Source organism: Vipera ursinii (genome assembly GCF_947247035.1).
Source record: "Vipera ursinii genome assembly, chromosome: 13".
In the NCBI taxonomy this organism is placed as follows: domain Eukaryota; kingdom Metazoa; phylum Chordata; class Lepidosauria; order Squamata; family Viperidae; genus Vipera; species Vipera ursinii.
This window is the reverse complement of record NC_139526.1, coordinates 11,585,125-11,608,846: the sequence shown is the minus strand read 5'-3', so window position 1 is coordinate 11,608,846 and position 23,722 is coordinate 11,585,125. Positions and strand designations below refer to the sequence as shown.

At 46.1% G+C, this 23,722-nt stretch overlaps 2 protein-coding genes across 2 annotated transcripts in view; one reads left to right on the top strand and one right to left on the bottom strand.

The window, feature by feature from the left end:
• Positions 1-23,722, bottom strand: part of LOC310646177 (ankyrin repeat and fibronectin type-III domain-containing protein 1-like) — a gene marked incomplete at its 5' end in the record, with an annotated part of 598,148 nt that overhangs the window by 268,527 nt on the left and 305,899 nt on the right.
• Positions 1,542-18,027, top strand: TEDC2 (tubulin epsilon and delta complex 2). The gene is made up of 10 exons (XM_083372802.1): positions 1,542-1,582; positions 3,828-3,926; positions 5,131-5,183; positions 6,157-6,802; positions 9,583-9,636; positions 10,955-11,039; positions 12,672-12,780; positions 14,780-14,893; positions 16,080-16,309; positions 17,725-18,027. Exons 1-10 carry the CDS (start codon positions 1,557-1,559, stop codon positions 17,872-17,874), a joined length of 1,566 nt encoding a protein of 521 aa, XP_083228928.1. The 5' UTR covers positions 1,542-1,556; the 3' UTR covers positions 17,875-18,027.

The following is a 23,722-nucleotide window of genomic DNA, read 5'->3' as shown; positions in this document are numbered from 1 at the left end:
GAATAAACATTTCAAACATACCCAACATGTGATACTTGTAGGGAAGATTCTGGACTGTAAGTTATGGATTATTCTGTTTGTGACTTTCAAACTGGGTGTTGGAAAGTATGTTCATATCAATACTATCCAAATATATAAAATGCCACAGCAGTTTTTATTTTCCACCAACCTTGTCCTGAATTTAAAGGCCATTTATATTTCAGAAGGAAATTTAGCATCAGGATAAATTGTAGAAGTGGGACCCCTGCTGGGCAATTCCATATTTGTCCTTCGTACAGATACCGTAGTCCTCGACTTACAGCCACAACTGAGTCCAAAATTTCTGTTGCTAAGTGAGACATTTGTTAAGTGAGTTTTGCCCCATGTTACGACTTTTCTTGCCACACTCGTTAAGTGAATCACTGCAGTCAAGTTAGTAACACCGTTGCTAAGCGAATCTGGCTTCCCCATTGACTTTGCTTGTCAGAGGTGATCACATGACCCGCTGGATTTTGATCATGTGACCACGGGGCTGCTGCAATGGTCATTAAATGTGGAAAAACAGCCTTAAGGCCCGCATATAGGTTTCTCAAGAGACAAATAAGATGGTCTGGTACACCCATCTCTTTAAGAACTTGCCACAGATTGTTATGATCCACACAATCAAAGGCTTTGGCATAGTCAATGAAGCAGAAGTAGATGTTTTTCTGGAACTCAAAAAAATAAAGGGAACACTTAAACAACACAATGTACTGTATTTAATAGTAGGATGTCTTATTGTGTGTTCCCTTTATTTTTTTGAGCAGTATATATATGTGTGTGTGTGTATGTATACATCTACACATACATACATACATATACATATACACACACATACGTTTGTGTGTTTGTGTGTGTGTGTGTGTGTGTGTAAGGTCGCTTTTATCCCTGACTTCCGCGTCTTTTGCATAGCAACCGTTGCTAAGAGCAGACATTCAATTGCTAGCGCCTTCCTGGCAGCTAACAAAGCCCAACAGTGCAAGGGAACCATGACAAAAGAAAGGAATTGGGCCACCAAAACACCTCCAGAAAAGGTTATCAATTATTGGAGAAATAAAACACGGGAAATATCCGGAGGTTCCAATAAAGGCTCTCCTAGCGAGTTGAAATAATTCACCATCTTCCTGACAGGACGCGAAAGCGCGGGCTGGACAGAAACCTAAACCATAGAGATACAAAAGGGAAGAAACGACTATTTCGTTTTCATCGTCTATCGAGATATTTTATCATTTGTCCAACAGAGCAGCACTGGGGCCTTTTTTTATTTACTGTTCCATATATTATATATTAATATATTTAAAAATGGTCAGTAACTCTAGAAATATCCCTCCTGAAGAAAAGGAGCGGTTAAAAATAAATAAATAAATAAAAGGCGGCCATATTGTTTTTACTATCTCTAGGAGCACGGAATGGGAAGGGCCGCTCTAGGGCGAAACACTCTGTGGTTCTCCCTTGCTGGGGAAGCGAAGTCAGTTCGGATTTCGCGGCTTTAAGTGGTTCGCGATTGCTTCTTTGTAGCCTTCCTTCCTTCCTTCTTCATGCTGCCCGCTGACTGTGCCCAGAGGTAATTGTTTATTATTTTTAAAAATATTATTATTATTATTGTTATTATTATGAAGGTTGGTCACCCAGTTATCCAGAATTTAGACTGGATTTGCATTTTTTTTGCAAATGTAATTACAGTAATAAATATAAAATATAACATAAACATAATTTAATTGCAATTTGCAATTCGCATTGCAAATAATAATATTTAATATGTACATGTATTTCTATGCAAGGGCATAGGTATATTATACATATGGTGTATATAGCACGTTTATATGTGTGTTAATAATAATAATAAGTTGGAAGGGACCTTGGAGGTCATCTAGTCCAAACCCCTGCTAAGGCAGGAAACCTATACCATTTCAGACAAATGGCTGTTCAGTCTCTTCTTAAAAACTTCCAGTGTTGAAGCATTCACCACTTCTGGAGGCAGGTTGTTCCACTGGTTAATTGTTCTAACTGTCAGGAAGTTTCTCCTTAGTTCTAGGTTGCTTCTCTCCTTGACTAGTTTTCATTCCATTATGTATTACACTTTTGAGAGCAGGCAACAGAAGTTCATTTTTAATATGTGCCAGTGTACCCACAATAAAGGTTATCAGCATTTAACATTTTTATCCACCTGATGAGTTTTTTACCGAGCACCTGGGATGGGCAGGTGTGAATGTTTGTTAGTGTTAAATAATGCTACAGATGTATTGTAGTTGTTGTTGTTGTTGCAGGATGCAAACTGTTCCAAGTAAAGCTGCCTTTTGCAGCTGGCTGGTCAGGATTTTGCCAACGCCCGTAGTGTTCAAAGGGTGCTCCAAAAGTTTTGGGATGGCACCCAAGGTGCTGATTTGGTGTTATCTTTGCTTTCTTTTATTTTTTCCAGTGCTGTCTTAAGTACTAACTATCTTTAAACTAATGGTTGTAAGTTGAGGACTACCTGTATAGTTTTTGGCAATATATTTAAAGGAAATAATAGCACACTTTTTTTTTGAATGTAACGAAACGTTCAGAAACTCAGTTGAAAGAGGCTTGGAGAGCAAACCACTGCCAACACTTTTTTTTTCCCCTCCAAATTTGGCTTTGAAATATTTGGAAAGGAAGAACACTTACTTATGAATGAGCTTTTCAAACCCAGCATATGATTCTTGTATGAAGGATTTGAGAGCGTTTTTTAGCCTTGTTTTGCTCCAAATTTGGCTAAAGGCTGAGCTGGTCTGTCAAGGTACCTGTCCCACTTCCAGGTAAGTTGTCCTATTTCAGGACAACTTACCTGGCACAGTCATCCCTTCTTCTGTTTGCAGGTCTTTGTATTTTGGGATTTTCTCCAGTTCTTTCTCTTCTATTCTGCTGTCTCGCTGGGTCTATGGAGAGTCTCAGTCATCCGGCTCATATTTATCCCAAAGATGCTTTTTTCACGAGGCAACTGGACTTTCTTGTTTTTCTTTGAAGACGTTTCGCTTCTCATCCAAGGAGAACTTGATCTCCGGGTGAGATTCAAGGTGCTGGTGATGACCTATAAAGCCCTACATGGCTTGGGTCCGGGATATCTGAGGGAACACCTGCTGCCAGCATCAAGTTCCCTTCGTCCAGTGCGCTCCCACAGGGAGGGTCTGCTCAGGGTCCCGCCGGTAAGAGATTGCTGGCGGGTAACACCCAGGGATAGGGCCTTCTCAGTGGGGGCGCCTGCCCTGTGGAACCAGCTGCCAGTGGAGCTGAGGACTGCCCCCGACCTCCGTTCATTCCGCCGGGGCCTGAAGACCTGGCTCTTCGAGCTCTCTGGCCCAGGCTGAGGATTAATCTTATTTTAACTGGGGTTTTATTTATGCAGGGACAAATATAATTTTTTTAAAAAATTTGTTTTTAACTTTTGTATCTTGGTTTTTTAATCACCCTGTAAACCGCCCTGAGTCCTTCGGGAAAGGGCGGTATATAAATGTAATAAAATAAATAAATAAATAAATAAATAAATAAATAAATAATAAACTGTCTCACTGTGGTTCGTTACACAGTCACCCAGATGTCCAGGCTGGGTTGGGCATTTTGTCCACCTAACATAGGCCGACCTGGATGTTTAATGGTCTTAAAAGTACCGACGCCGGATGTAAAGCTGTTTTTTGCTAGTTGACTGAGAGTTGAAATAAGGTAGCAAGAAACCCCTTCTGAAATGTTGCCCTACAGACGTTTGTAGGGAATCCCCAGAAACTGAGGCCATTTTTAAATCGCTTCTTCTTTGGGATGTTAAGGGAAAATAGCCTTTTCTTGGCTCTTTCCAGGCTGGTTTCTCTCTTCACCCAGGCCTTGGAAGACTGCACAGAGCAGAGGACAAAACTCCAGCAGAAAATTCAACAGTGCCGGGTACTTCTTGGGGACTGGTAAGCTGGGAATAATTTTGAAGTTGTTGTTTTTTTTAAAAAAAAAGTGTACCTTTCTGTTTAGTATGAAGGGATTTCATTATGCTTAAGGTTGATATTAGTAGTGATATTTTGTAATTGTGTGTGTGTGTGTGTGTGTGTGTGTGTGTGTGTGCATATATATATGTATGTATGTATGTATATATCTTTGTTTATGTGCAAGCAGCTTTGTAGGTGCTTTATATTGGGAAATTAGTTATATAAAAGCAAATGTTTCATGCTTCAGGTACAGGGGGTTGCTTACATGAAAAGAGCATAGTAAGGGGAGGGGGAAAAGGAGTTACGGTGGATCCTGGGTTGTTGTGTATGAGTCATCATCTAGGAATTATTTTTCGGTCCCTTTTGGTTCCTAGTAGCAAGACCCGATCTCTTTGTCCTGGAAAGGTCTAAAAGGTGGAAGACATCTTTCCTGGTTGTTGCCTTCATCTCTCTACCAGCCACGAAGAGAGACGGGGGCCACCCAACTCTTTATTTTGATCAAAATAAAAGTTGCTTCACTTGCTGAAAGCTCGGCTCAGGAAGTTTCTTTTGGCTCTTTTAAATTCCTGAGTAACGCTGGGGCGACGGTGAGGCTAAGTGTGAAACCTCACAAGTACAAGGGAAGCAAAGAATGGGAACTTCCTTCCTCTCTCCTCCTCCTCCTTTTTCTCCTTCGCTTTCTCCTTCCCCTCCTCCTCCTTAGGGAAGAAAGTCCCAATGCCACAAATCTCCCCGTCTTTCCTAAGCTTCTGCCCAGATGAAATTAGAGCCTTGGTGGGGCAGTGGGCTGACGCCTCCTTAAGTAACACCAGCTGCCTGCCATTAGTGCAGGTTCGAGTCCCACCAGGCTCAAGGTTGACTCAGCCTTCCATCCTTCCCAGGTAGGTAAAATGAGGACCCAGATTGTTGGGGGCAATAAGCTGACTTTGTAATAAGGCCGCTTGGGGGTGTGTGTGAAAGCCCTAATAAGCAGGCATATACATAGAATGAAGGCTACTGCTAAGCTTGTAAGCCGCCCTGAGTCTTCGGAGAAGGGCGGGATATAAATGGAATTAAAATAAAAATAAAATAAATAAATAAATTATTATAATCGTGGGCAACCTATAGAAACTGGGAGGATGTGGAAGAAGTGATGGACACATCTGTTATTTTGCTGAATGTGTGTATTCTCTTTTCTTTGTGCTAGGAACTCTGAGAGAGAAAACCCCGTTCCTGAAGAGGCCAAAAATGAGAAACGTGGTAAAGGAAACATCGTTCTTTACTAGACTCCCTTATTATTTATGTACTCATTTAAACAATTTATATAGATGCCGGATTCACACATAGGTGATTCCAGGCAGTCTATAACGTTTAAAACTCCACTGCATAATAAAAGCCCATAAAAACCTCCCACCTTACTCTCCATGGCAGCAACAACACAATCAAATCCGCCGCTTAATTGGATCTATATTGGTTCTTGGTCCGCAGACCCTTTTTCTGGGTTATAGGAAGTCCTGGGCCTTTTTTATTTTTTATTTTTAAATTCCATTTATATCCCGCCCTTCTCCGAAGACTCAGGGTGGCTTACAAGCTTAGCAGTAGCCTTCAATCTATGTATATGCCTGCTTGTTAGGGCTTTCACACACACCCCAAGCGGCATTATTACAAAGTCAGCTTATTGCCCCCAACAATCTGGGTCCTCATTTTACCTACCTGGGAAGGATGGAAGGCTGAGTCAACCTTGAGCCTGGTGGGACGCGAACCTGCACTAATGGCAGGCAGCTGGTGTTACTTAAGGAGGCATTAGCCCACTGATCTAGGCTGCTTCATTACAGTCATACTCTATTCCTGGATTGATGAATTCCAGTAATCCATGGTTTATCCATGGCTGGTTGAATAAACTGCCATTAGCTGCCAGTACACAATGCCATCCCAGTACCGCAATTGCTATAAGCTATAATTGACCAAATTGCCACACCCGAAGCAAAAACCAAACAAGGCACAATACAGTTACAAGTCTAATAAATAAGCAAAAAATAGTTTTACAAAACGTATAGATCCAGTTGATGAATAAATGGATTCAATGCTGTGGATCCACAGAAAGCAGCTTCCTAGGTTGCAAGGCAGCATGGCTGGCTGAGGAATTCTGGGAGTTGAAGTCCACAAGTCATAAAAGGGCCAAGTGTGAAGAGCCCTGATCAATCCATTTTTGATTTCCTTCCTTCACTTGTAGAAACAGAGCCTTCAGCTGAGGAGCTTAAGGACCTGGAACTGCTTAACAAAGCCTTGGAGAAAGCATTAAGAGTCCGGTCAAAATTCCACCAGGTGCCATGTGAGACTGTTAAAGTCTCTGAAACTGCAAGGAAGAAGCCGGTGAGCCAGGCTGCTTTGGAACAACCTGCACGTAATCCTAAGGACAAGACCCCCCAGGTGTCTCCTGTGAGTAGAAAGCTGGTGGGGTCCAAAAAACCCACCGCGTATATGTTGAAGGCTCCCTACAGAACTGATACGACCGTGAAAAGGCCCCCAGTGAAAATGCCAGCTGGACAGGCCTCCAGAACATCCAAAATTGCTGGGAAGAAGTCGCCTGCAGGAGGGCTTGCCTTTCCGAAGTTGAAACCGTCGGCAAAAACAGCCAAAGATAGCCACGAAAAGGTCCGTGTTGCTGCAGAACCTGGATTGCAGTTGGGCTCTCCCAAAGGCCCATGTCGCACAACGACACCACCTTCGTTTGCAGGTGGGGGGGACTTTGCAGAAACGGGCCTTCAAGAACCTAAGGTAGATCCTGATCCAAAGGCTCTAGGTGAGCCGTGTCCTTTAAGTACAGACCCAGCTGGAAAAGGCACAAAGCCTCCAGTGTCCACTCTTCAACAAAACGGGTAAGCTGCTTCTCACCCACCTCCAAAACCTTCCCTCCAGATAGAGATTTGGACCCAACCAAGCATGAGGTTGGGACACGGTGGCAACAGGGACGCGGTGGCTCAGTGGGTTAGGACGCTGAGCTTGTCGATCAGAAGGTCGGCAGTTTGGCGTGTCGAATCCCAAGTGCCGCGTAGCAGAGTGAGTGCCTGTTACGCGTCCCAGCTTCTGCCAACCTAGCAGTTCGAAAGCACGTAAAAATGCAAATAGAAAAATAGGGACCACTACGGTGGGAAGGTAACGGCCTTCCGTGCGCCTTTGGCGTCTAGTCATGCCGGCCACATGACCACGGAGACGTCCTCGGACAAGCGCTGGCTCTTCGGCTTTGAAACGGAGATGAGCACCGGCCCCTAGAGTCGGAAACGACTAGCACGCAGGTGCGGGGGAACCTTTACCTTTACCTTTAAGCATGAGGTGGATAGGCACCGATCCATAGCTTCTTTTTTGGGGAGTGCAACGGACTGGCTGAGTTCCCTCTAGCAGCATTTTTGTTTGCTGAACATGGTGTGGCTATAAATAGCAGTCAGACTCTCCCTTTTTCTCTCTTTCCATCTATATCTGCTTTTTTGGTCTCCTTTGAGCCAGTTTGAACTAGTGGTTAAGGCACCAGGCTAGAAACCAGGATATTGTGAGTTCAAGTCTGCTCTTTGCTATGAAAACTAAGCTGGGTGACCTTCAGCTTGTCACATGCAGCCCTATCCTACCTCACAGGATTTGTGTGGTGGGGAAATTAGGAAGAGGAAGGAGCATTAAATGAGGACCCAGATGGTTGTGGGGGGCAATACGCTGACTCTGTAAACCGCTTAGAGAGTGCTGTAAAGCACTGAAGCGGTATATAAGTCTGCTATTGCGTAGGGAGGGAGGGAAGGAAGGAAGGAAGCCAGAATGGCGCAGGTGTTACAATGCAATATTGCAGGCAATTTCTGCCCACTGCCAGCAGTTCGATCCTGACTGGCTCAAGGTTGACTCAGCCTTCCATCCTTCCGAGGTCGGTAAAATGAGGACCCAGATAGTTGGAGGCAATAGGCTGATTCTGTAAACCGCTTAGAGAGAGCTGTAAAGCACTGGGAAGCGGCATATAAGTCTGCAATTGCTTAGAGAGGGAGGGTGGGAAGGAAGAGAAGGAAGCCATAATGGCAAAGGTTATTATTTTGAACCAGCCTGTTTTCCATCGCATTACCCTGGTAGCGCTGTTGATAGAATGCAGCATTGCAGGCTAACTCTTACCAACTGCCAGCAGTTCAATCCTGACCGGCTCAAGGTTGACTCAGCCTTCCATCCTTCCGAGGTCGGTAAAATGAGGACCCAGATAGTTGGGGGCAAATATGCTGATTCTGTAACCAATTAGAGAGGGCTGTAAAGCACCGTGAAGCAGTATATAATAAGTCTAAGTGCTATTGCTGTTAGATATGTTTGCCACCTGGAGTAATAACAACAACAACAACAACAACAACAATGGTGCAATATGAAATAAAAGGTAGGGGTTCCCCACCCACCCCTCATTTTCAATCAGTCACTTTTGATGGGTTTACTCATTACACTAAAACAGTGTGGTTTCAATAGACAAGAATACTTGTAGCTCAGGGTTGAACTGTGGAATCCTCGGTGCTCTCTGAACTTGGCGGTTTTCTTGCAGACGTTTCATTACCCAGCTTGGCAACATCATCCGTACTAGAAGGGTTTGTCAGGGCAAACCACTTGTATATAAACAGAGCAAGCCCCACTCCATTCTAGCACTGATGATGTGGCCTAGTTGAATAAGGAAACATCTTCAGGAAAACCGCCTTATATCAGAGAGCACCAAGGATCCCCCTAGTGTTGTTTGCTTGCAGTTGGGACGTTGTGATTGTGTGAATCCAGCCAATCGTCTTGTGTAATTCTGCTGTAGCACATCCTGCAGAAAGGATGTTTACCATGAGGTCAGCACTGTGCTAAGCTCGTTACCCTCTAGGTATAAATCAATAGTAGCACAAATGTTTTATGACTAGGTTTTTCCTCTTACAAAAATTAAAAGATCCATGAGCAGAGCGGATGATTAAAAGTCTGTTTGGATAAAACCCACGGATGGTTTCTGCCCAGTGGAGGAAGCCAACCACGTCTCAAGCTTCCAAAGCAATTTTGCAGGCTGTCCTGGTTCCGACAGATGAAACTCTTCAAAAGAACTTCGAGGCATTGTTTTCCTTAAAGCAGGAATGTCAAACTCGCGACGCCACGTGACGTATCACGACTTTACCCCCATTGCCGGCATTGGGGTGGGCGCAGTTTCAGGATTATGTGTCCAGCCGGCGGGCCAGCAGTTTGACATGCCTGCCTTAAAGGATCTTTTATTTGAGTAGCCTAATATTGGCACTTGCATAATTGAAGCCAAAAACTGAATTCCCCTCCCCTGGGCACATAGTATCAAAGCACAATTCCCTCCTCCAATTTACAGTGATAAATCACGTTCCCCAATTAGCTTGAAGCGCAGGCTTCCTCTCCAGCTCTCCAGCCCAGCAATTCTTTATCAGCTCTGGGCTCAGTAACCTTGATTCTCACGCTAGGTTCTGTGTTGTTATGTCTAGCTGGACTCTCATTCACATCCCTACTACCCAGCATCATCTAGCTCTAAAAAAACGAACGGAAGAAAACGGCTACGTTTCCAACGGTTGAGCCGAGATTTCTCTTGGTTTGCAATGTTGGTGGGCTGTGCATTCACCAAGGATGATAATGCCAAGCATTTTTATTTTTTTATTTTTTGCAGGTCTTCGCTGAAACTGCCCCTTCCGTATCAGAAAGCTTTTTCCAAGTATGTCAGGTAAGCTAATAATAACTAGCCTGATCTGCAAGTCGACAGGAACGGTGGGAGAAATTTCAGGCTCTTTCCGGTTAGGTGACCCAGGTTGGGTTTAGTTTGCAGAAGGAACGTAGGATTCCAAAGCGGTTTTGCGACCTTCGTTCTGGGGCCTTCAGAGGTGCAGTAGGAATCTCGTACAGACAGCCACGTACCAAGCCTTTTGGCTTTGACCCTTGAAGTCTGTGCGCTCCCACAGAGAGGGCCTCCTCAGGGTGCCGCCAATCAAAGAATGCTGATTGGTGACCCCCAGGGGGAGAGCGTTCTCTGTGGGTGCGCCAGACCTTTGGAACTGCCTACCAGTTGAGCTCCGGATGGCCCCCGACCTTCGCTCCTTCTGGCGCGATCTCAAAACATTCTTTTTCGAACAAGCTGGCCTGGTCTGATGGGATGGGGTTGGGTTTTTAAAACTAGTTTTAACTTTAATATGTATTGATTTTATGGGCATGATGTTTAATGGTTTTTTAATTTTTGTATTCGATTTTTATTGTGTATTGCCCTGTTCACCACCCTGAGTCCTTCGGGAGAAGGGCGGTATAGAAATCAAATTATTAAATTAAATTAAGTCAGTCTACACATCTTCAGTAAGTACTAGGGGTGGCACGATAGCACTCTTCCAGTACTTCGGGGGCCTTCATAGAGAAGAGGAGATTGAGCTATTCTCCAAAGCACCAGAAGGCAGGAAAAGAGGCAACAGATGGAAGATCGTTAAAGAGAGAACCAACCTAGAACTCAGGGAACAGGGAGAACAATTAAATCAGTGGAGATTCTGAAGAAGAGATGGATCAGCCATTTGCCCAGAATGGTACAGGGTCTCCTGCTTGTGCAGGGGGTTGGACTAGAAGACCTCCAAAGTCCCTTCCAACTCTATTATTCTATGTTTTAAGTGCTACACATTTTGAAGTTGCCAAAATTAAGAAGAGCTCCTCTTAAGGCAGCCGTCTCCAACCTTGGCTACTTTTTCAGACGTGTGGACTTCAACTCCCAGAATTCCCCAGCCAGCGCTGGCTGGGGAATTCTGGGAGTTTGAAGTCCACACGTCTGAAAAAGTAGCCAGAGTTGGAGATCCCTGCCTTAGATCTAAGGGATCTTGCCCTGCACAAGGAATGTTGAACCAGACTAGAAATGCCTAAGAACGCTTCAAAATACACGGTTCTGCAAGCCTCGTAAGAGTAACTGGCAAGAATATCTCGGTCTCTTCTCCAGGCCAGGTCTAAAGATTGGAGCATATCCCAGCTTTTTCTGGCTGATTATTTCCCACTCTTCTGCTTCTTGATACAAGGTTGTTGGAGAAGTGTCAGGATTTGAAAACAGATCCCGAGGCAGCTGCCCCCAAGAGGCAATTCTTAGAGAAGCTGCAAGCCACTGTATCCTTTTGCTAATGTGGCCTTTTGGGGCTTGGGGCAGGGCTAGGCAACCTTGGCTCTTTTATGACTCGTGGACTTCAACTCCCAGAATTCCTGAGCCAGCCATGCTGAGGGGAAAGAGAGAGGTTTCCAATCTGAGCCATGCTGGCTCAGGAATTCTGGGAGTTGAAGTCCACGAGTCATGAAGGGGCCAAGGTTGCCTACCCCTGGTATAAACTAATAAAGTCTACATCCATTAACATTAATTATGCTTTCATATTTTCCTCTAACTCAGGGGTCTTCAAACCTGGCCCTTTTATGACTCATGGACTTCAACTCCCAGAATTCCTGAGCCAGCCATGCTGAGGGGAGAGAGAGAGGTTTCCAATCTGAGCCATGCTGGCTCAGGAATTCTGGGAGTTGAAGTCCACGAGTCATGAAGGGGCCATAGTTCCCCCATGCTGACTCAGGAATTCTGGGAGTTGAAGTCCACGAGTCATAAAAAAGCCGAGGTTGCCTACCCTTGGACTAGGGCTATCTGTCTGGTCTTCCTTGGTGCTCACACAGGTGTACATAAATGAGACATTTTGGTTTGTTTGATTTTAGCCTTTTTTTAAAAAAAAATCCATTTCCTTACATTTGACTGGGCTTGTTAACTCCATTCAAACTCCTTTGAGTTACCAAAACTGTTCCAGTATTATTGATTTCTCACATCAATCTCTGTTTTGATTCTAAGGAAGATAGACTTTAATATGAAATAGCTTTCCTCGGTGCCCCACGTTGCACGTAATCCCTTCCCCAGGCAGGTAGAAATTCTTGGGCCTGGTGTCCTGATACATCTGAAGAACCTCAACTTGCAAAAGCTGCTATAGACATAAGGCACCGTTGTTCAAACTGGGCAGCCATGTTGGCTGGGGAATTCTGGGAGATGAAGTCCACACATCTTGCCAAGTTTGAGGAACACTTTGTACTAAGGGAAAGCCGATTAGAAAGCCTTCTCACGGTCGGTCTGAGAAAGGAACACCCAGCATGGTACCGATGCAAGAGAATGTTTGTAGCTCAGGGTTGTGAGCTACAAATTGTGGGGTCCTTGGTGCTCTCTGAGTTTGGTTGTTTTCTTGCGGACGTTTCATGACCCAACTAGGTAGCATCATCAGTGCTAGAATGGAGTGGGGTTTGTGGGGAGGAGGAGGAGGAGGAGGAGGATCCTTGGTGCTCTTTGAGCTTGGTTTTCTTACGGTGCCAATAGGAGAGAATATTTGTAACTCAAGTCTGAACTCTGGAGTCCTTGGTGCTCTCTGAACTTGGTTGTTTTCTTGTGGACGTTTCATGACCCAACTAGGTAGCATCATCAGTGCTAGAAGGGAGTGGGCTTTGTGGAGTGGGAGAGGAGGTGGAGGACTGTGGGGTCCTTGGTGCTCTCTGAGCTTGGTGTTTTTCTTGCAGATGTTTCATTACCCAACTAGGTAGCATCATCAGTGCTAGAATGGAGTGGGGTTTGTGGGGAGGGGGAGGAGGAGGAGGAGGAGAAGTTGACTGTGGGGCCCTTGGTGTTCTCTGAGCTTGATAGCTTTCTTGCAGATGTTTCATTACCAAACTAGGTAACATCATCAGTTGCACAGTATTGTTCCCTTTCCTTAAGCAGATGGCCAGTTCTTCTCTCCCACTCCAGCCTTTACCCCAGCAGAGGTGAAGCAGGAGTTGGTGCATCTACGCGACCTTCGCCTGCTCATCACTCAGCACATGGAAGCTGAAAGCCCAGGTGAGAAGAGGTCACGGAACCAGTTTCTTCACACCCACCTGGGCGTGGATTTGCAAGGGAGCGTAGGCACATTGCAGTCATTGGATCTTTGTTTAAAACAGGGCTGTCCAATCTCGGCAGCTTTAGGACCTGTGGACTTCAACTCCCAGAATTCCTCAGTTCTCAAGAGTTGAAGCCCACAAGTCTCAAAATGGACCAGGTTGGACAACCCGGCTTTAAAGTGTTTTATCTCACTTGGAGGCCAAATTAAGGTAGCAGCCCGGCTTTGAAGGACAGGCCACGCCCTTGCAACCTGACAAGATGGCACAGGGAAAAGAAGAAAAAGGAAAAAAAAAGATCCCTTTAAAAAGAGAACATCCGGTTGGCCTTCCTCTTCCTTGCAACTCAAAAGTGGGGCCCTTATCCAAGGTCCAGCAGTGAGCAAGATCCAAAATAACAACGCCAGTGGAAGTTGGAGTGGGGGGGGGGATGAACCTTCTTAAGCCAAATAATTTTCCATCTCTGGTTCAACTCTAGACGTAGCTTAAGCCACAACCAGCTGTAAGGCCTTGCCCATCTTCTGGAGATCTTCTCGAGAAACATCTTGAGAAACATCTTGAGAAACCATCTGCCTTTTGTCAACGGCCTCCTTTGATTGTAAAGCAGGATTTAGAAAAGAACTTTGCTCGGGAGGCTGATTTGGGATGGGTTGTTTGGCAGATGGGTAGATCTCTGTTTTGGTAGAGAGGCACTGTCTTAGGTTGGAACGATGTTAAAAGGAAGAATGCAGGCTGTGTGTGTGTGTGTGCCACGGCATTTTTTTTTTAATTTGATTTAAAAAAAATAAAAATCCCCTCTTCCACCGAGTAGAGGTAATCCTTCACTTACGGCCACAGTTGAACCTAAAATTTCCATTGGTAAGCAAGACAGTTGTTAAAAAACACTGGAATTTTTAAAGAAGAGTTTGGACAACCATTTGTCTGAAATAGTATAGGGTTTCCTGCCTAAGCAGGGGGTTGGACTAGAAGACCTCCAAGGTCCCTTCCAACTCTGCTATTCTGTTCTGTTCTATTTCTGTTTCTATTCTATTCTATTTCTACTGCACTCCATTCCATTATTTCTATTCTGTTCTATTTCTATTCTGTTCTATTCTATTCTATTTCTATTTCTACTCCATTATTTCTATTCTATTCTACATTCTATTCTATTCTACAATCTGTTCTGTTCTGTTCTATTCTAGTTTTGTCCACTTTTCTGGCCACCGTTGTAAAGTGAGTCACTGCAGTTCAGTTACTCACACCGTTGTGAAACGAATCCAGCTTCCCCATTGACGTTGCTTATCAGAAGGTCGCAAAAGGGGATCACATGACTCCGGGAGAAGGCAATCGTCATAAATCTGAGTCAGTTGCCAAGCGTCCGAATTTTCAGCACGTGACCATGCGGATGCTGCAACGGTGGTAATGAAAAATGGCCCTAGGTCACATTTTTCAGTGCCGTTGTAACTCTGAACGGTCACTAAAAGAATGGTTGTAAGTCGAGGACTACCTGTGTTTCATTTAAAGTCCGTTGCTGCCTTTGAGCCTTCACATGTCAGTTTAGTGAAATGGCAGTCTAGATCAGGGGTGTCAAACTCAATTTCATTGAGGGCCGCATCAGCATTGCGGTTGCCCTCAGGGGTGGGCGTGGCCAGGGTGGGCGTGGCCTACTGGGTGGGCGTGGCTAGAGTGCGTATGGCCTACTGGGTGGGTGTGGCCAGCTCTACATGGTTGGCATCAAGGGTGCCTATGGGGGCCTGGGCAGGAGTGGGACAGATCTGAGGGTCTCTGGCAGGAGGAGGGTCTCTGGGCCTGGGCCAAGGCAGTGGGGGCCGTTCCCTCACTGTTTCCAGGATGGCTTCGCGGGCTGCATGAAACCACTTTGCGGGCCGGATCCGGGCCCCGGGCCTTGTGTTTGACATGTCTGGTCTAGATAGAAGGTGTTGGTCCGGAGCAATGTTGCCTTACTGGGTGTTTCTTCTCAGAGGCCCTTGGAGAAAACCCAACCTGGGACAGAGAGTACGAAAGCCTGGTGACTTTGCAGTCCCTACAAGAGGTGGTAGAGCAGCATCTCAACAAACTGCACCAGATGCGAGAAGGTGAGAGTTTTCCACTCGAGGGCACCGTTGGAACTAAAAGGTGGACTTCCACAGTTGTGTTTAACTTAACGGGCTCTGGATTCCTCGGCTTCTTTCAACATTACACCTGGAGGATTATGTAGGCCGCAAATCTTAGAATATACTGTACAGGTAGTCGCACTAAAGGAGAATATTTGTAGCTCGGTTGAAATGAGGCGTCCTTGGTGTTCTCTGAGCTTGGCTGATTTTTTTTCCTTTTTTTTTTTTTTTGCAGACATTTCATGACCCAACTAGGCAACATCATCAATATTAGAAGGGAGTGGGGTTTGTCAGGACAAGCCACCTGTATATAAACAGAGCAAGCCCCACTCTCCTGTAGCACTAATGCCATTGCCTTGTTGGATAACGAAACCTCTGCAAGACGTCAACCTTAGCTCAGAGGGCCACCAAGGACCCCAATTGTGTGCTTAGTTTTCAGCTCGGCTGCTGGCGGTTGTGTGAATCCAGCCAATCATCCATGTAAGAGGTGAACCCAGATTCTAATTCTGCTCTAGCACATCCCGCCGAAAGGATTGTGTTGGTTTTTTTTAATTATTATTTACCACAATAAAATGCTCTCAGTTTATATTCTAGCGCTGGGGTTGGCAACCTTGGCTCTTTTATGACTCGTGGACTTCAACTCCCAGAATTCCTGAGCCAGCCTGGCTCAGCTTGGAAACCTTTCCCTTTCCCCTCAGCATGGCTGGCTCAGGAATTCTGGGAGTTGAAGTCCACAAGTCATAAGGCGGCCTAGGCCAGGGGTAGGTAACCTTGGCTCTTTTATGACTCGTGGACTTCAACTCCCAGAATTCCTGAGCCAGCCACGCTGAGGGGAAAGGGAGAGGTTTCCAAGCTGAGCCATGCTGGCTGAGGAATTCTGGGAGTTGAAGTCCACGAGTCATATAAAAGATCCAAGGTTGGCTACCCCTGTTCTAGTGGCTTGCCCTGTCAGTGGGCTGGTTCCTTGATTGAAGAATTGAGGCTGCCACGGTCGTAAGTGTGAAAAACGGTCATCCGTCACTTTTTTCAATGCCGTTGTAACTTCGGACGGTCACTAAACAAACTGTTGTAAGTTGAGGACTGCCTATAGTGAGACTCGGCCTCCTCTTCTACACCAGTCTTTTGGTGTTTGACATGGTCGTAAAGATGCTTTTCCTTCCTTGATTAGCCCTGGTTTCCCATGCCGAGTTTGCCTCGCTCTTCCTGAGTGACAAGGAGGAGAATGACCACGATTGCTTGGGCTTCTGTCATGCTTCCCTGGGAGAGCAAGACTGCTGCGATCCAGATTTGCCGGGACCTCCCCCGCTTCTCTTTTACTCCAGCTTGGAGGAGCTGAAGGACATGGAGGCTTTAAAGCTGCAGGTGGCGATGCTGAATCAGAAACTTCAGATCCAGACGGTAATTACATTCCAGTGAGGAGTCTGGCCCTTCTGCTGGTGCTCAGGATGAGACACAGCTGGATGGGGAGGCTGGGTTGAACTCGGAGGACACACAGCTGGAGGACAGGAGAGTAAGCCAGAGGGAGGCAATGGGGCGACTCCAGAGAAGGCATTGAGAAGCCACGCCTTGAGGACTGAATTACAAAAAGGGAATGTGTGGGCGGTACTGGTGGCTGAAGGCAACCGTTGCAAATTACTACTTCATGGGATCATGTTCTGTTGTATTGCCGGCGAATAATTCTCTGTTTTGCATTGTGTTTCGTGTGGACAATTTTCTCCGTTTGGATTGTGTTTTGTTGCTTTTGTTTTTGGACCATTTGGCAGGTTTTGTTTTCTTCTGAGTCTCCAGCCTATTTGTCAAAAGGGGTTTTGTCCTTGTGCATTTAACAAGGACGTACACAGGCTGGGACAGAACACCTCCAGTGGTCACCCATGTGAAATTGTCTCAAAGGTGTTTCTTCCAAAGGCAACTGGATATGTTGGTTTTTTTCTTGAGGAAGATGGAAGCCGGCTTCCCCATTGACTCTGTGTGTCAAAAGGTCGCACAAAGGGATCACGTGACACACACACACACACCCAGGACACTGGCAACCACCATAAATATGAACCCAGTTGCCCAGCCTCCGAATTTTCATCACGTGACCATGGGAGATGCTGCAGTGGTTGTGTGAAAAACCGGTCCTAAGTCACTTTTTCCGGTGCCGTTGTAATTTTGAAATGGGCATTAAATGAACGCTTGTAAGTCAAGGACTACCCGTGTTGTGGATGCAGCCAGCAGAGTCCTCAGTCTGGAAAGATTTTGTCTATAGGTGTGAAATAATAATTTAAAAAACTCAACGTGGAAGAATCACCGTATCTCATTCTGGGTTTGGATGGGACATCATGCTGGCTGAAGATTCTAGGAATAACAAGCCCACGCAACCTGTTCAGCAGGAGTTTGCCACTAGTTATTGCAGGGGTCTTCAAACTTGCCCCTTTTATGACTTGTGGACTTCAACTCCCAGAATTCCTCAGCCAGGCACGTGGGAGTTGAAGTCCACAAGTCATAAAAGGGCCAGGTTTGAAGACCTCTGGGTTATTGTTTTGAACCAGCCTGTTTTCCATCACATTACCCTGGTAGCGCTGTTTGTAGAATGCAGCATTGCAGGCTAACTCTACCGACTGCCAGCAGTTCGATCCTGACCGACTCAAGTTTGACACAGCCTTCCATCCTTCCGAGGTCGGTAAAATGAGGACCCAGATTGTTGGGGGCGCAAATAGGCTGACTCTGTCAACCGTTCAGAGACTGCTATAAGGCACCGTGGGGCAGAACATACGTCTTAAGTGCCATTGCTATTACATCTATTCCACCTCTGAATGTTGTCTTCTATGCAGGCTATGGAAACGGAACTCCTTCCCCTTCTAGAACCTGGCCGCCTTCCAGAAAGTTCTAGACCTTCGGTGATCCGTGCCGTGTATTCCTTGTTGTGTGAAGGCGGAGAGCATGTTCCTGTCCTGGTGAAGGATGAAGAACTGTCCAGCTGACCGGATGTCCAGCAGACATTATTTAGGAAGCAGTGAATTTTGGTCCTCAATCCTTCAAATTGCAGCCCTTTCATGACAGGTGAATGTCAGCGGCAGGTCCCTCCGACTCTTCACCTGCGTGCGCTTGTCCAGCAAATAAAAAGATTTTATACCTCTTCATTAACTTTTTAAAATTCCTCCCCTCTCTTCACGGCTCTTCTGCCAAAACTCAGGCAAGTGGTAGCTTGGCTTATTAACATTTTCTTATTGGCCAGTCTTGGCACTGCCCAGGCGAGTTTGTTTTCATTTCCTGTAAATTAGAAACGCTCTTTGAAATCTGAGCTGAAAGGGATCAGGCTCTCTCTCTGTGTGTGTGTGTGTGTGTAGTGTGTGTGTGAGGGATTGTGCTCCAGGCCCATGAAATGTGCCAGCAACCTTTCCTGAAATTTGTTTTCAGGCAGAGGCTGCATTTCAAAGAAACGATGAGGTCAAAGAAACCTCTTTGTCAGCCAGCCCTGCTTGTAAATCAAAACTCTGAGAGAGAAAGAGAGAGAACGGCCATCAAAATTGGTTCCATTTCTGGACGTGTTGTCCTTGTTCCATCCAGCCCAGTGTTTCTCAAGCCTTGGCAACTTTTAAGAGGTGTGTGGACTTTCAACTCTCAGGATTCCCCAGGCAGCTTGCATAGAATAGAATATAGAAAAATTGGGTGGGAAGGAGCCTTAGAGTCTTCCACTCCAACCCACATCTCAAACAGGAGCCCCTCTACCAGGGGAAGGCAACCTGGACTCATTTATGACTGGTGGACTTCAACTCCCAGAATTCCTGAGCCAGCCTGGCTCAGCTTGGAAACCTCTCCCTTTCCCCTCAGCACGGCTGGCTCAGGAATTCTGGGAGTTGAAGTCCATGGGTCATAGAGCGGCCTAGGCCTAGACCAGGGGTAGGTAACCTTGGCTCTTTTATGACTGGCAGACTTCAACTCCCAGAATTCCTGAGCCAACCACGCTGAGGGGAAAGGGAGAGGTTTCCAAGCTGAGCCGTGCTGGCTCAGGAATTCTGGGAGTTGAAGTCCACAAGTCATGAAGGGGCCATAGTTCCCCCATGCTGGCTCAGGAATTCTGGGAGTTGAGGTCCACGAGTCATAAAAGAGCCAAGGTTGCCTACCCCTGCCCTACACCATTCCAGACAAAGAGCTGTTCGTTCTCTTCTTGAAAACCTCCAGCAATAGAGCCCCCACAATTTCCAGAGGCAAGCAGTTCCACTAATGACTTGTTCTCACTGTTGGGAAATTTATCCTCAGTTCTAGGTTAGATCTCTCTTTGATGACCTTCCACCCATTACTTCTTTTCTCAGGTGCTTTGGAAGATAGATTGATTCTCCCCCCTCTTCTTCTCTGTGACAGCCCCTCAAATACTGGAAGATTGCTATCATGTCACCCCTAGTCGTTCTCTTCGTTAGGCTAGACCAGAGGCCCCCAATCTTTTGGGCACCAGGGACCGGTTCCGTGGAGAGAGGTTTTTCCACGGACTGAGAGTGCGTGGCTTTGTGTGCTGCCTGCATCCTGTGGATGAGGTTTTCCTTCTTTGTGTGGGCCGGTTGCTGGCATGCCACGGCCCGATACTGGTATCTCCTGGGGTAAAGGTAAAGGTTCCCCCGCACATGCGTGCTGGTCATTTCCAACTCTAGCGGCCGGTGCTCATCTCCGTTTCAAAGCCAAAGAGCCAGCGCTTGTCCGAGGACGTCTCCGTGGTCATGTGGCCGGCATGACTAGACGCCAAAGGCGCACGGAACAGAGTGAGCGCCTGTTACTCATCCCAGCTTCTGCCAACCTAGCAGTTCGAAAGTATGTAAAAATGCAAGTAGAAAAATAGGGACCACTACGGTGGGAAGGTAACAGCGTTCTCCTGGGCTAGACATACCTAATTTCTGCAACCGTCCATCGTATGATTTAGCCTCCGGAGCCTTTATCATCTTTGTTGCTCTTCTCTGCACACTTTCCAGGCTCTCAACTCCCCAACTTCCTTGAACAGTATAGTTTATTGCTTCACACATGCGTATGCCAGAAGATTCTACTGTCCGTGGCCAGAATAATACGACGCAATGTCTCAATTTTGCTCCCATGCAGAGTTGCTACTGTTGTCTTTCTGATTCTAGGAACACTTTGTTAGTTCACACTTTTTCCACCTGGTGGCTCCAGAGTACATTGGAATAACCATGTCCATGAACAGCAGGCTGGCAAAAAATATTTTGGGATTAGTCCATTTACCACCTCTACAGGATGCCAGATAGGGAGATGCTGGGGACAGCCTAGTCAGAGGACCTGGAAATGAGCTAATTTGGTCCAGTGGTTAAGGAACCAGGCTAGGAAGCAGGAGATCGTGAGTTCAAGTCTCTTAGCCGCGAAAGCCGAGTGGGCAACTTTGGGCTAATCACCAGGAGACTAAATTCTAGTCCTGCCTTAGGCAGCAAAGCCGGATGGGTGACTTTGGGCCCATCACCAGGAGACGGTGAGTTCTGACTTAGGCATGAAAGCTGGGTGGGTGGCTTTAGACCAGTCGCTCTCTCTGCCCAACCTACCTCACAGGGTTGTTGTGCAGAAAATAGGAGAAGGAAAGTGTGTTGGGTATATCTGCCTCCTTGAGTTATTTGTAAAAAGCAGGCTAAGCTAGCATTTCCCTTCTGAACTGCAGCATCTTTATACTTTATTAAGAATATCTGGCCACCTAATTCCCAGTGACTATGGAATAAGGAATAAAACAATAAATAAAAATCCCAACATACCCACATTCCCCCATATTCAAATAAGCAACTTGCTGAAGTTGCATTGTTTGCAATGACTGCAAAGAAGATGCCAAACCACATCCTGACAGCCAGTGCTGTTAATACTAAAGGAGTTGTAGTGAACTGATAACGACGGGTGGATTTTTTATATGCATTTGGCTAATGTATAAAGGCAAACTACTTGATGGACCATATATTACCCTGGGATCCCCAGGCCCGTTGGCAAAATCTTGTCTTTGGGGTCTTTTGGAAGAGTATCAAGGTAAGGGCCAGTCTTATCTCCACGGAGATGTTGTTCCACCAGGAAGGAGCTGCTGGGAACCTGCTGCTTGAGCAGCCAGGTTGAGAATAATTAGCTGCTGGTGAAGCTGGGCAGGGGCTGCTCCCGCCCAGGGTTGGCGCCCATGAAAGAGATCTCTCGGGGTGAGGGCTCCGCTGCTCCTGGGATGAACACCGAACCACGAGGAGCGGTGGACCTCGTTTATTTATAGTATAAGCAACCAATCATGTTTTATTATTGTTCAAATCAACCAATCAGGATTAAATGGTTTTACATCGTGCCAATCCTGCATGATTTAAGTACACACGTGTTCTTCTAAACCTACCCTGAAAGGAGACATTGGTGTTAATAGTAGATTCAAATACAGTAATGACCAATCACCTGCAGGAGGCGTCAGAATTTGCCTTATATGGAATAGCCAATGGTGTGAAAGATTCTGTAATTATGCCCTTATATGGCTGTAGCCAATGACATCTCTCCTAGGTTTCTTTGTTTACTTCCTTATTCATGATTCACTGAAGACTTTCCATGGTAGAAAAGTACTAGCCAGCTTCATGTATAGGAACAGAGATCATGGTTATTCCAACAAGGAGCCACCACGGAGAAGGCCCTTCTCGCTAGGTGGATCTCTTTAATGCAGAGGATCCATAACATATTTCTCCTCCTCACTCTGGCGTGTCAGAGAGATGTAACTGGGAAAAGATAGTCTCAAATTCCATCTGAATAAGCTTCAAATGGGTGGTGTGAATCAGAAAGTAAGGCAGATAGAAGGTCAAGTTTAGAAACTGGTAACTGGAAAAAGCTACCGAATGCTAGGTCTGACAATTAGGACATAGACTAATAGGATTGGAAAGGACTTTGGAGGTCTTCTATTCCAACCCCCTTCCCATGGCGGAAGATCATACACAAGAGGTCCCCAACCCCCGGTCCGTGGACCGGTACCGGAGCACAGCATGTCAGCAACCGGGCTGCACAAAGAAACAAAGCCCCATCCGTGGGATGCAGGCAGCACACAAAACCACACTCTCTCCGGTCCACGGAAGAACCTGTCCACATAACTGGTCCCTGATGCCCAAAAGGGTGGGGACCTCTGTCCTATACCATTGAGATCCTATACCTGTGGTGGCGAACCTATGGCACACGTGCCACAGGTGGCACACAGAGCCCTCTCTGTGGGCACACACGTCACCCCAGTCCTAGGCCTTCAGCTGGGTTTTATAAAACCTTTTCACTTTAGGCCTCCACCGCCGTGTGAAAAAAAAAAGGTTCAATCAATCAATTTCAACTTCTTGCAGGGAAAAAAAAGATCTCGGAAAGTTGGGATTGATTGATTGAACTTTTTAGTCCCACCCAGTCTGCCGTTACCACCGCAGCCACACCCAGCCAATGGACCACGCCCAGCCAATGGACCATGCCCAGCCAATGGACCATGCCCAGCCAATGGACCACGCCCAGCCAATGGACCACGCCCAGCCAATGGACCATGCCCAGCCAATGGGCCACACCCAGCCAATGGGCCACGCCCACCCGGCACCCAATGATACATAAGTGGGTTTTGGGTTGCAGTTTGGGCACTCGGTCTCTAAAAGGTTCGCCATCACTGCCCTATACCATTCTAGACACCTGACCGTTCAGTCTCTTCTTAAAAATCTTCCAGTGTTGGAGCACCCACAACTTCTGAAGGCAAGCCGTTCCACTGGTCGATTGTTCTCACTGTCAGGAAATTTATCCTTATGTAGTTCTAGCCAGGATCTCTCCTTAACGATCTTCCATTTGTTAGCCCTCAGGTGCTTTGGTGAATAAGTTGCCCACCCAACCTTGACCACTCTGTCTGGCAGGAGTTTGGAGAAAGCATTTTTACAGTGGTGTGCCCCAACCAAAGATTACTGTCAACCCTGCTAACATCAGATGTTCTTGCTTTGACAACATGTGGAAGGGCAGTTTTGCTTCTTTAAAACTTGTGTGTTACTTTTCGATGTTCTTGCTTTGACAACATGTGGAAGGGCAGTTTTGCTTCTTTAAAACTTGTGTGTTACTTTTCCAGTTAGAATCAGTTGATGCTGGCGGGGAGTAGGAAGAACATCTCTCAAGGCTGAGAAGATAAGAATTTGGCCGGGTTGTTTTAACAGGAGGGAAAGTAACAAACAAGTTTTAAAGAAGCAAAACTGCCCTTCCACACGTTGTCAAAGCAAGAACATCTGATGTTAGCAGCGTTGACAATTACTTTAACTGGACATAATAATATTGATGGAATACATGGGAATTGCTGCACCCAGAGCTCGGTGTTCATAAAGGGTGCAAGATCCCTCTTTCTCCAAACTCTAGGCACATCCTTCACGTATATCAGAAGTGCTCATTTTGCTGGGCACTTCATGTAAGTTTTTCCAAGCACAAGTAGTGCTTTTTTTGGGGGGGGGGGGTTCTTTTTATTTTTTCGCTCGGTCTTCTGAGCAACTTAGCAAGAGAAAAGAAAAACTCTTAGCTGGACTCCTTGACAAAGGTAGATTCTGGGAAATGTCTTTTGAAATCTAGCCTGAATTGAATAAGAATGGAACAATTTTCCTAACTCTTGAATGGATTCCATTAATCCCCCTCCCTCCCCCTCACCCTTTCTTCCTCTTCTTTTCTACCCTGGATTCAATTGCTTTTGCAGAACCCTTTGCTGGCAACATTCCCCCTCCCTCGGTGGGCAGAAAAGCCGGGCTTTTGTTCCTAGCAAGAGAAAGAGAGATTCGGGAGGCAAAATGGATGAAGATACTTGAACTGGGAAGTTGAGGCGAAGGAAGCGGGGGGGGGGTCTGGTTAATT